Source organism: Miniopterus natalensis, chromosome 2 (assembly GCF_054644295.1).
Source record: "Miniopterus natalensis isolate mMinNat1 chromosome 2, mMinNat1.hap1, whole genome shotgun sequence".
Classification (NCBI taxonomy): Eukaryota; Metazoa; Chordata; class Mammalia; order Chiroptera; family Miniopteridae; genus Miniopterus; species Miniopterus natalensis.
The window spans coordinates 1,449,562-1,462,978 of NC_142082.1; the positions used below are offsets into that span (position 1 = coordinate 1,449,562).

A 13,417-nucleotide genomic window follows, 5' to 3' on the forward strand; every position below is an offset into this window, starting at 1 on the left:
TAAAAAGAAATGGATATTGCTAACGCCTCACCCTGTAAGTAGCCTGGACTCCAATTTCATTTCCTGCGAGAAAAGCTATAAATGCAAATGCCTTTAGGATTACACTCAGCTCTTGAAACTTGCACAGCTAATTCGATGCCGAGGTCATCAAAGCCGTACATTAGTTTTTCAGCGTTTCTCTGCTCCTGGTTTTCTTTCTAAAATTGAAAGTCTGCCTGGCCAGGGTCAGGGGAGGAAGATGAGGACCGTGCTGGGCGGTTTCTGACTCCACGGAAGCGCTGGACTCGGGAGGTCTGCAGGGCCTGGAGCTCCGGTTAAATTTTCTGTGAAATCAGTTACTTGTAACCTTCCCCACCAGGTGAAAGGTACCAAGCGGATACGCTTGTTTCTGTCTTTCTGTCTCACTGTTTACTCTGAACAGGAAAGAAGAATCGCAGGTGCTCCCAGGTTAATCCCCAGGCAAAACCCAGCCCCTCCGCTCCCCGCCCCTCGGGTGTGGCTGAGGGTTCGGCCTGGAACCTGCTTCCAAGGACCACGGTTACACATCAGTCCTCGTGATTCCTCCAATCGCCACACAGATTATATTTTTTCTAAATTTCATCAAGAAAATATCCCTAAAAATCTATTCACATGATAGGTTTTTATTTGGCAAACAAGTCTTTTCCCTTCAGGGTTTTACATGAGAGTGTGTGTGGGGGGGGGTAGTTTCCAAATAACCTTTTGCTATATTTTGTATTCAATGTATTTTTACTTTGTTGGATGAACTAAGAATTGGGTTTTTCAGGGAAGAACTTGGAGCAGGAGACAGGGAGGGGACACGGCCACAGACGTAAGACCCCTGTGTTTCGATACGAGGCAATTCCTTGTACGGGAAAGGGGGTCACCAGAAATTGCTGGAAGTGAGTGTTTCTCTACCTGAATTTCTCTAATCTGCTGTAAATCTGTAAGAGAGGATTATGTTTCAGTGCGAGCCAGTGAGGTACAATCGGGGGCAGAGCCAACTGAGACCATGGTTAAGGAAAAGGCGAGTCACATCTGCCCCGCGCCCGTTTTACCGATTCCCGGGAATGAAGAGCGTCACAGGACCGTCTCCCGCAGCAATGAAAGGGCCTGCGGAGTGCTCGGTCTTTGCCTCCGACATGCTTCCTTGTGCTGACCTCGGCAGTAACCGCGGCAGCTGCCGGTTGCAGTTCTTTCTCCCCACAATGAATCAGGAAACTCAATGCGCTGGCGAGGGACACGCATCCCGGACTAGTGTCGGGGCGCACCTCCCAGGCGCCGGCGGGGGGCACACACGGCGAGCCTGGAGGACTGTCAGTGCCAGGAAGCCGGGAGGCGCCCAACAGAACCAACCAGTAACAAACCCACACGCGGGTTTGTCAGACAGCACAGGGGCCTAACTGACCCCCCCCCCCCAACGCACACGATGTCTTAAGCTGGAACAATTAGAGAAAAAAGCAATATTGGGCTGCTTCGATCCAAAGTATAGCATAAATATCCTTGAGTCCATATTGATGTAAATAAGTGAACTGGGAGAAACACAACTCCCCGGTTCAGCAGAATCTAAAATGATTTCTGTAGACACTTCACCCTGCAGGAGGCGGCTACGTCCCCACCCCTGGGTGCGGGCTGTGCACAGGGACTCGCCCCTGAAGAGTGCGGCAGGGAGGAGGGGACGGGAGGAGTGCAGATCACACCTCCGCATGTACAACATCAACAGTGACAGGTCAGATCCACCGAGTCTGTAATGCAATGAAAAGTGCACTTTATCTCTGAGGCTTTCCTCCTTAAGTCCTCTGCCCAGACTGATCAGAACAAAAACATCAGACAAACCCTAACGAAGGGACGTTCTGCAAAATTCCCAACCAGTCCTCTTCAAAGCTGTCAGTCACCTGCAACAAGAGGACCCGAGAAACTGTCCCAGGCAAGAGGAGCTGAGGAGACCTGAAGACGGAAGGTGAGGGGACAGCCCGGATGGGGCCCGGGGCAGAGAGACAACATCGGAGAAAATGAACAGAAAAGAAAGTGTGGCATTGGGTGAATAGCAGCCCATCCATGGGGGCTTATTACCTGCAGCGCGAGGAGTCAACGGGGGGGATGAAGGTGGAATATATAGAATCTCTGCACCCTCTGCCCTTCTCTGCAAATCAAACACTGTTCTAAAAATTGATTATTGAAAAAAAATAATAAAACCTTCCAGAACTACTACAGAGCCTGCTCCCTTCTATTAAGAACTCAGCTCTTATCATTTAATTTCATCGTATTTAATTTCCCTATGTACAAGAGTGATTTGTGAACATGGCAAATATTTCTCTTCTAAAAATATTACAGAGCTATGGAAGTTTAATAAAAGGTTTCACTTTAATTAAATTAGAAGGAAACACTTGCCCCGGTTCCCCTCCAGGGCGGGGACAGCGTGTCATCCTAGTCGCAGGATTCCTGGGCCCGTCTCCTCTTCGATGAGTTCGCTGTGGTCAGGAGTCCCGGAGGCTGGACTCACTAAAGGACGTTTCATTCATATATATGTGCAAATATTTTCCTACTGTTTCAAATCAGAGGCCGTTAATGAGGCATTAAGAAGGAAACTCTCAATTTCTATGTTTATTTAGAAGACTCTGCTGTCTTTCCTGAATAGACTTGATAAATACTAAGGCAAAAGCCGATACACTATGATGAAAATCCCAAAGCATTCTCAGGAAAGAGACCTGACCAAACTGAACTGAAAAGTTAATCCTACAGCTGGTCATCCAGTGCATTTTACACATTATAGAAACAAAGCTTTGGTGAGATGGGTCCCCTAACCCTGCCCCCTACGGGAGAGCACAGGGCGAGGCATTTCAGAGGCACCCCAACATCATCACTGTTATCACCTAAACAGCAACACCCTTGAGAAGCAAAAATGGAGCAAAACATGATACATGTCAGGAGATTAGAGTCAGAAATAATCACTTTATGGTGAAACTGTAGGGTTACAGGTCAGGAAAAACACAAGGAAAGATCACTCTGGGCTCAAGTCACCTGGAAGCCTTTGTGAGGAGAATGGGACTCACTCTAGGACAGCATCGAAGAGGGACATTGGCCAGGTGGTGGACAATGGCCTCTGCAGATAACCACAGTGACAATGACCACAGGGACAATGGCCCCGGCATCAATGACCGCAGTGACAATAACCACAGGGACAATGACCACAGCGAGAATGACCATGGAGACAATGACCACAGAGACAATGGCCCCGGCAACAATGACCACAGTGACAATAACCACAGGGACAATGACCACGGTGACAATGACCATGGTGACAATGACCACAGCGAGTCCAGAAACAAGTGTCTGGTCCGCCTGATCCAAGGCGCTCGTGCTGTGGGAAGCGAGAAGACACGGAGGACAGAGAAGGGAACCTGAGGGAGGGTCACGAAGCAGGAGGAGGGAAGCTGGCTTTTACCGCAAAGTGTTTTGAGTTTGGGGCGAGATGGCAAAGGCAGTTTTCAGTGAAAAATAGAAACAAAAACAAAAACAGCACCGGACTGATGTCAAGGACTGAGCGGGAGCAGCAGAAGGCGGCCCAGGGCTCCTCTCTCAGCGATGAGCGCCCGTCCAGGTGGCCGCAGTCGGGGGGGAGGCCTTCGGAGGGACATTTGGAGACAGCGGAGGAGGCGACGGGCCTGGTGCTGAGGGAAGAATCTGGGAGGCGTCCAGGTTGTCAGCCTGAGGATCCCGGAGAACCGTGTTCAAACCGAGAGGGAAAAAGGGATTTGTGGGACCTCGCCTGTTGCACACAGAAAGGGGGTGATGGATATCTTAGGCATGTTCACTGTGACGAGCAGATCAAAACACAACGGCCACGGGTGGGTGGAAACACAGTAAAGGGTTTAAGACGCACGTGAGCGGCCATAAAACCCAACGATACTAGAAACACAGAATGAGAGTCAATTAACGAGGAAAAGCAGTGTCGCAGTTTGCCAACTATTAGCACGTGAGAGAGATGTCAGGGCCTTTTGAACACACACACTGCGCAGTTATCTGGAAGGTGACGGGGGGAAAACAGGCCGTCTCCCCACGGGCCTCTCCCCTCTCCCGGCCGCGGGGACTGCGCCTGTTGGCTTTGCCAGGCCGCCCTGAATTTCCACAGAGCGGCTTTCCGATCGCCCCTCCGTCAGCACAGGGGCTCCGAGCACCTCCAGGTGAGGAAGCGCCCGCAGACGGTGGCGGTCAAGCGGGGCCTCGCCTCTGCCCCCCGCTTCTACTGCCCTCAGGCATTCAGGCTCTGCCTCCAAATGCAGATGGAGACACATTTCTCTTTTCTTTTTGCACTTTCGTGAGCTTGAACCAGTGAGGTTTTAATGCCTAGAGTCTGTTGCTGGTCTTTTGGAAGGACTTCGGGCAAAAGCGAGAATTAATCAGAGATTAGTAATTACAGGGAGTGGCTCGGCCCCGGGGGCTGCCTGGAGGAGGGTGGCGGGTGCTGCAGAGCCCAGAGGCTCAGGGGAGGCCCCGGGGGTGGGGGCCGATGCTCGGAGGAGGGGCCTGGACAGGATGTGTACCCCACGGGGACAGCCACGGAGGGTGGAGGCCATGGCCCACCTCAGTTCTGCTTTCAGTGGTTTGGCTCCTTTCTTTCCATAATTGTATCTGAACTACTTTACTTTGTATCTATTTCCATCTGCCACGTGCAGTGCGAGGCTAAGCCTTTCTCGCTCCCCCAGTGAGGAGTCAACTTGAGTACATTTTAAATGCACTTAAAGATCCCACTTGGACACAGGAGACCTGAGATGTAATTCGAGCTGAGCCAGGAACGGCGGCAACCTTGCGACAGGCCAGACACGCTCTCGGCGCCTCGATTTTAACGTCGGCAGAACCAGGAGCTTAATGAAATTATTCAGAAGCTCGGCTAAATATATAAATGTCCTTCTCCTAAGCTTTTAAAAATTTCATCTATTACGCACTTTTGAGTTATGACGCTTCTCGGGCTGCCTGTAATGACTGCAAAGCTATCAGGAAAAATGGATAGTCTGGCGCCTTTGAAACTCTAAGTTTTATGAAATTGTCTATCTACATGAATGGATATTTTGGCCCCGGTGGTTAGTGCCTAAATGAAGTAGCCGGATGACCATGAGTTACTGTGTATAATGCTGAAAAAGAAAGGTGCTCACGAGTGACTCTCACGACAGGGATTACAGCGAACGCTGATGGAACTGCAGCGCTTTCCACAGCCTGTGGACGCCGTGTAATCCCCTCGTTCTCGCTCTCTGTGCCCCAGCAAAGTGTAGCTCCCCCTATGCATGAGACTACTTACCCCTCAGGGCAAACGGGGACAAACGCAGGAGCCACTGTACACCTGTCCCTGGTCACCTACACTCAGGTGCTGCGTGTTTCTAATCGGCTTCCGGCAGCCCCACTGTGCTGTGTGTTCATCAGTGAGATTTTGTTTTTACATTTCCCTTTGCCCACTATTAACATTTGTAAATAGATTGCTTGTTCCAAATCCTCTGCGCCACCTAAGCTACAGAAAGCCACAATTTAGTTGCTATAGAATACTTAGGGCTAATTTAATATTACACGTTTAATTAACATAAGGTGAAATATAACCATGAGAAATTACTTGCATAATTTGCCTACAAGGTGATGTAAAGCATGAACTTATTATGATTTGGAGAAATTCTTGGGAAAATTATTGACTCATGGTCACTATGCAAAAGAGGCACAAATATATGTAGAAATAGTCCACGGAGAGAAAAGTGTATGACAGTCCCCTCACCTCCGGGGGTCCCTCAGCCAGGAAGGGGTGGAAAGGAAGCTGAGCTTGGATTTCGGGCCCCAGAACCCGACGACTGCTTCTCTCAATGACAAACGGCACTGAAATTAATGTACTGTGAGCTTCAGTCAGTCAAGAACATGCTGGTGAGAGGAAAGTATGTGGTTTTTGTGTGATATATTGTATCACTGGGAACAACAAAAACTTCCCTTCAAATAGAAACTCAATTCCATTAAACAAACATCACCAAAGATGTCAAGGTTATTGACTCAGCAGCACTGGGGCATATTGAGCTCTTTACCTAGAAAGTACGACCGAGCTCCCTGGGCCTGTGAGGGTCCAACCTCATTAACCCTACACCCAAACCACCTGGGCCCCCTGCTCACCGTTTACCATCTAAACGTATTGCAAGAGTTATAATAATTATAATAAAACACATTAGAGTAGAAACCTTGCTTGATAAATAAAGTTGGAAAACTTATAGATCCATTAAATCCTAAAGATGTTATACACTCTTGTTTTTAAGTGCAGAAAAATGAACCTCAACATCAGTTTTTAGCATACAGGGCGTAAATTAAAATGGATTTGAATTTACAGTTTTTCATCACTTGACAGTGTAGGTCCATTAACTTTCTGGGTCTAAAGTAAAGAGATCAGAACGGCTCCCACGGGTCAGAGGCTGGAGAACGCCCTCAGCAAATCCCACAGCAACTCACACGACGCCCGTGAGGGCCTCGGGGCCCAGCAAGGCTACGTCCACTGTTTGAGGTCACACCGTTAATAGGCGGTTGAACCGACATCCGTTTCATCATCACGACAGCGCACCCAGAGGCCCATGCAAAGCTCTGAGAGGCCCGGCATCCCGTGCGCGCCAGTGGCCTCTGCGGGCGCCGGGGACTCTGGACGCAGTTTGAGCGTCAGGATTCGGGAGCCACGGCTGCTGCACAATTAAGCTCTGCTCCGTCCACCGGTGCGCGTTTCCACGGGCCCAGACGGGACAGTCTGCTGCCTCCTTTGTTTCCTGATGTCTCACTTTGGTTCCAGATGACACCCAGGGTCACATAATTCCGAGTGTGGATTTGGTGTGTTAACAGCAGCCGTGGTAGAAGAGTCCCAACTCCAGAGTCCGATAGAGTCCATAGGCCTCTGCAGGGGAAAGAGGGTTTCGAGGGCAGGCGAGGGAGGGGAAACTCCTGAGTCAGAGAAGAGTAGTTTATGGCGAAATCATTCTTTTTTCTTACTCAAGGAAAGAGTGGTTCAGAATGTCCACATCGGAGAGGCCTTCAGGGACCCACGCCCCCGTTCGCATGACGTCTGTCTACCCAGATACCACGAATTCAACGTCGTTCCTAATATATAAACTAGAGTACCGTGTTTTCTGTAATGTCCTCCCAGGACACCAAAACGCCCTGGCTCTGGCACATAGGGTCCCAGCACCAGAACCATTTATGACCCTCAGATCCTTCTAGGTGGCCCCTGCGTGTGGAGTATTAACAGACGTTTGCTGAGTGAGTTGGGTGTGAGCCGTCCACAGATTTCAATGTTCACAGAAACTTCCCAAAGAGAAACTGAGATGCTCCAGTGTGGGGAATCCAGTCAATACCAAGCCTCACGAGAAACACAGCCTGTGCAGATAAACCGGCTTCCCTCTCAAAAGTAAACCACTGTTTTTCCAAACGTCAAATGTTTTAACACCAGATATTTGCAAAAGTGGGACTTGAAAATGGTGGCACTGATATGAAGAGACTTTCAAAAGGAAAACCTCTTCCTACGTATATTTCAGACACTCTCCTGCTTATTAATCTTAAACTATGAAGACTAAAGCACCCATTGTCTTTCAGGAAACAGCAGTGGCTGAAGGAGGGCTGAGCGACACCTCGGCCCTTGGTGTGTGTGTGTTGGGCTCAAAGTGATCTTCACTCCATCTCAGAGAGAAGGGTCTCCCATCATCCCCAAACCGTCAACTCCATCTTCGGCTTCAGGTACACCTGAGCCGCCCACCCTAGAAAGGCCAGATTCTCTCCGAAATTCAATCACCTGGTTCTCAGCTGGCGCCTGAGACCCATAAGTGTGCCCCTCCCTTCTGATATCTAAGTGTGCCCCTCCCTCTGCCATTCAGGCTCCCTCTCGGACCACAGCCTTCCTTCCTTTCCCTTCATTTTCCCAACTCTTTCCTCGCCTCCCCTGGTCACAGTGACTCCTCTGGTCTGGCGTCACCGCTGACACCCAGGAACCCTCTCCATCCTGGCTTCTCTATGGCACCAAGTTCTGTTGGCTGCTCTCCAGCCTCAACAAGAATCTTGATTTTTGCCCAAGAGTCTTAGATGCTCTCACCGCTGGCTCCCCTTCCACTGAAACCATGCGCAGTGGTTCTCCACTCTTTGCATCTCCACCAGATTCACCGGCCCCTCAGTGTCCAACACAGGCTCTCCATCCCTGACTGTTTTTCTCTGCAGAAGACTTGAAAGGCCGGCTGGCTGGAAGAGCAAATAGGACTCACAGCAGAGAAAGACACAGGATGGAGGGTGCACAGCTCACTTCCCGGCGGAGACGTCGCAGGCCACAGCTAAACGCGGCCTTTGAAGACGACGACCCTGGCAGTGGTTTGAAGTGTGTATTTCAGAAAAGGGGTGCAGACGGTGAGGCTAGTGGGGGGGGAGAGCTGAAGGCAGCTTTCATTACGGTAAAAACAGTAGGGATGGAATAAAAACATCGTCTGCGCTCTTGAAATTCAAGGAAAAGGCAAGTTGGTATCAATTTTCGAATCCTGGTTGACTAAAAGAAAGATGGAATTATTAATATTAAAAAGTACCTCGCAGGCATCTGGTATCACTAATAGAAAGAAGAATTTGTGGAAAGCAACATGTGAGGATTTGTTACTTGTAGGAAAGGAGTAATTTGAAATAGGCTGTTAAAATGCTGGTGGAATAATGGGATTTAAAAAAATAAAACTGTTGGCTAAGATTAAAAATGCATTTGCTGGGTTTAGGATAAACTGGAGGTTTTTATAAAGCGGACTGAAGGGAAAGTTCTGAACTGGGAAGATGAACCCACGGACGCCACGTGGGCGGCGGGTACCGCGCCTTGTCCACTTGTGTGAACACAGTTCAGTCGCGCATGTCCCCATTCTTAGTTATCCAAGCTCCGGGGGTGGGTTATTTGAAAATGTAGTAACTCTACTGTTTGATACTGATCTTTATAAAAATGTATAATAAGTAGTACATTAGCCTATATTCAGTGGTACACATTTTCCCCTCTGGTTTTTGCTAAATAATAATTAAAAATATTTATGATTCAAAGCTAAGTGTCCAGCTGGACTCGAGCTACATCACCGGGAACCTGCTACTTTGTATCACAATCGCACGGTCGCTCACTGAGAATCTCTCCCGCATGAGCTTGTCCTTTACAACACGCAGGGGCGCTAGAAAGACAAGGTGGTAAAAATGTATCGAATGTTTAGCAAAGGATTTCACAGGAAACACTATTCACAATGACTGAAGATGAAAACCCACATCAATTAAAATATTTCCCCACAAGGCAGCTTCGAGGCAACAGTGCTTCATTTCAGCCAAAACAGACATATTTATTCAACTTATTCAAGAGGGTATCGGGAACCTCACGGGAATTAAAAAGAAGAGCTTTGAACATGAACTTCAAAATCTGTAGGTTTCTTTTTAGAGTCATGAATGACAGCTGCCAACCAACATTCCTTAATGTTCTTATTCCAAGTCCTGTCAGCCAGGATTAGACAAAGTACAAAACAGGACGCATGAGGAGCGCCCCGGGCTTTGTCTGGTGAACGAAAAGTTTGGAACCTGGGACTAGAAGGTGGAGTCCCAGGTATCGAGTTCAAATCTGAACACTCCCAGCAGCCTCGGTCTGTGCCCAGATGGATATTGTTATGAAAACGTCCTTCCTTCCGATGAACAAAAGACCCGCCTTTCCGTGTGCTCCCCCCTGGCCCCCCCTTTGCATCTGAAGCCAGCAGGGCACAGCCTGGCTTTGACAAGATTATTATTTCACACTTTGGAGATGCCAGGATCTCTTCCCCACCTCTTCTCACCACGCTGTTCGCCCAAAGTCCTCACGGCTTCTAACCGCTGCCATCGGGGAATCCTAATCGCACACACTTTATGTGTCTATGGCCTTTGTCACAGAGGTGATGGGTCAGGTGGGACCCAGCCCCGCCAAGGAAGTGACTCCTTGCTACGTGGTCCTGTTCCTGTATTTGTTTTTCCCCCCTCAGCCTATATCATGGGAATGTTTCTGGGAAACCCTGGGCAGGGTGATACGTATTAAAATTTACTTATTTATTATAAAATGTTTCACTAATCTTAGACACAAAATAGCATCTTCACCTGGCCAATTACTATTTTTGGAGCGAGTGACCTATTTCTAGTCAACGCAGCAGGTGCTCCCATTTGTAGCACAAACAAAGAGCACAGAACTGCGAGTTAGAGGACACTGGCCTGCACCTCTGTCCCCGCAGCCTCGTGGGGCTGAGCTCCCCACGCCCTAATCTGCAGGAGGCATTTGAAAATGACAGTCTGCAAGGTCCCTGGAATTAGAACGAAGGAGGCATCGTAAACGTTGCAAAGAAAACAAGAGAAACATCACTTGCATAATAGAAACTTAACAGAAAAATGCAAAGTTCTTTATATTGCTCACGCACTCAAAAGAAGAAATTTTAAATGTTAACTTTTTATCAGAAGAACATTAGATACTTTTAAAGAAATAAATATTTGAAGTCAAGTCAAAGTGTGCCATATGCCTTTTGCAAATCCTGGTTTCTCCTTTCCCTCCCTACAAACAATAAAGATGTAGGAACAGCTCTATTATTCACTTGGTGTAAATATATCCTGTGTTTATAACTGATTTATAAAATTCATAGTTGGACACATATTCTGTTACGTTTAAATTGTTTTGAAATCTACTCAAAATGAAAAGCTATACAACTCCTTTAACTGCTCAAAAGTATGAAGTGTACATGAATATTGTTGGATTAATATACCTACCACCCTGGTGGCAGACTTGGGGGTGTTTCCAGTTCTCCCTGTTCTGGAATGAGGGGGGCGGGTCTGATGACCTGCACGGATGAACAACTAAACGGCTCACAAGGCGCACGTTTAACTGTAGGAGGAAGGGCCGCTCGCTCCGCCAGGTTGCTGCACTAACACCACCCAGCAGCCGCCCGGGCCCCCCCACGCCCGCCACACCTTTGGGACGCCATGTATTTAGATCGTCAATGTTTGCCGATTTCACGTCAATTAAAAGTTATCTCCTGCTTTTGTCAAGGATAGTTGGTCTACAAATTATATCAGCTTCGGGTATACAATGTAGCAACAATGTTTGTATACCTCACAGGGGGTGGCCTCAGTCAGGCTGGGAGCCCTCTGCCAGGAGCAAGGCCACCGTGTCCCGGCTCTGTGCCCTCACCTGCTTACCTTCCGCCCCTCTCCTGAGCCGGGGACGCTGAACCGCAGTGTTTACTAGTCAGGCTTCCTGTTCCCTGCCCGGTTCTTTATTCATTTTCATATTGGGGTTTTTCTGTTTTTCTTACTGACCTGTAGTTCTTCACATTATATATTTATACACACACACACACGTTACACATAATACACATATATAATGTAATATACATGCATGTGTCTATTGACGATATATTGCAAATTGAATTTCATAGGCCACCATTTACCTTATTTATATAATCTGCTTTATATTACCTTCTGAATTAATTTTAAAATTTTTAATGCACTGAAATTTTATTAGAATATTTCAATCGTTTATGTTTTTATAACTTCATTGAATATTATTCCATTACCTACCCTCCCCCTAGTCTTTTCCCCACATAAGGGGAAGCCCTGTGGGGGAAATTAATAGTCAGAACATCACTAGGAAACTCAAAGATGAAAATCTATAGAAAGTGCTTCCAAGCCCAATAGAATACATTTGCCATGAGTGGAAGAGCTGATGAGAGAAATAAAATCGGCTTTGAATTTGGGGACTTAGAAGTGAAGGGAAGAGGAAGAACAGAAGGCAACAGGGAAACCAGAAGAAGCTTTTTCCCAGTGCAAAGGCCAAGCCCTGAAACAGAAACGCACCCGGGCTGTTGGGCCACTCGTTCCTCGAGGAGCGCGCAGGGAGCCAGACGCGCCATTTCCTGAGAATCCCACGAGTATGTCGTGAGAACAGGTCTCAGCAAATCTAACCCGTCAAGGGGGCGGCCGGCCTCCAGTTTGACTAGGTCCTGGGCTCACCGCAAGGGGACACGGCTTCCCCAGCGTCTGCCGCTGACAAGGCTGATAAAGGGTCAGTGTGTGAGGACATCAGTGGGGACCAGGCGCCTCCACAAGCACAGCCCACCAAGAGCGTGGGCTCTGGGGCAGGCTCGGGCCCAAGCCCCAGGCCTTGTGTCTACTAACATCAGTGCCTTAGAGAGTGAGCTTCGACCTTAAGCGGGCCTCTGCGTTTGCGGCATTTTCCTAAGATGCGGTAACAGTTACAGAGACGTCCAGTTCTCCACCCAGAAGCACCACAGGACGCGCCCATGAAGCGTGTGGAGCATAACTCACCGATTTAAATGTTCTTGGGGGGGGGGGGCGAGCTGGTGTGGCTCAGCGGTTGAGCATCGACCTGGGATCCAGGAGATCGCGGTTCGATTCCCGGTCAGGGCACAGGCCCGGGTTGTGGGCTCGATCCCCATCAGGGGGCGTGCGGGAGGCAGCCGATCAATGACTCTCACCACTGATGTTTCTCTCTCCCTCTCCCTTCCTCTCTCTGAAATCAATAAAAACATATTAAAATACATGTGTGTGTGTGTGTGTGTATATATATATAAAATGTTCACAGCACAGGAGATGCGAATACCAGTTTGCTAGGTAATAAAATACACCACAAAATGGGTTGACTGTTCTCAAGGAACCTGCCGGTAACGGACTAATGTGCGCAGCTGTTTAGATCTGAAGCAAATTTCTCGCCCTCCTCAGAGAACCCCAAAGGTAAGGTTTCCAAAAGATACTACCAGCACTGTGACCCAAGCGCTAATTAATTGAAAGCACTATTAAGTATACACACATGTATTATGTATTTATGGAGAAAGGTGTCCTTGGTTCCAAAAATAAATCATCATTCTATTTTCTTTCTTTGAATAATGAAGAAGAACAGAATGATTTTTTAAAAACCTGCCACAGGTGGTGAGGGAGGAGCCATGTTCCCCCTCCTGCGCTTTGATTTGAAGAGAGAACTGGGGGTTGTGTTGGACGCGAACGCTCCTGGCTTGTGAGCCCTACGGCCAGTAAGACGGGGACCCTGCCTTGTGCCCCGGCAGCCGGGGGCGCCGCTCAGGTTCTCTTGTTTCCGAGGGCAGGTCGGTGGGAAACCTCAGGTTCTCCTGCAGCCTAAACTTGCTGCCTTGGGCACCGGCTTTGGCCCAAGCACCCTCATCTGAGCTTTGGTGTAGCTGCCGGGGACTGGACATGTCCCCCAGGCGAGGAAAGCCTGTGACCGTCGCCGGCTTTCTCCCGCTCCCTCCGATGCCCTCGGGCACGTGGCTGCCGCCCACGGCTGCCCGGCTCTGGGCACAGCCAGCCCCCGGCTCCGTGCCTCCTGGTCCAAGCCGCGACCCCTCAGCCTCGCCTGCTGACTCAGCCCCGCCTTGGTCTCGTG

The 13,417-nt window shown here is 48.8% G+C and overlaps 1 protein-coding gene across 1 annotated transcript in view; it reads right to left on the reverse strand.

The window, feature by feature from the left end:
• Positions 1–6,839: 6,839 nt before the first annotated feature.
• The window catches only part of LOC148093619 (CUB and sushi domain-containing protein 1-like), a 379,865-nt gene continuing 373,287 nt past the window's right edge, over positions 6,840–13,417 (reverse strand). The window contains exon 4 of the mRNA XM_087815025.1: positions 6,840–6,898. Within this exon, the coding sequence (XP_087671151.1) occupies positions 6,840–6,898 (59 nt within the window). The remainder of the gene's footprint in view (positions 6,899–13,417) is intronic.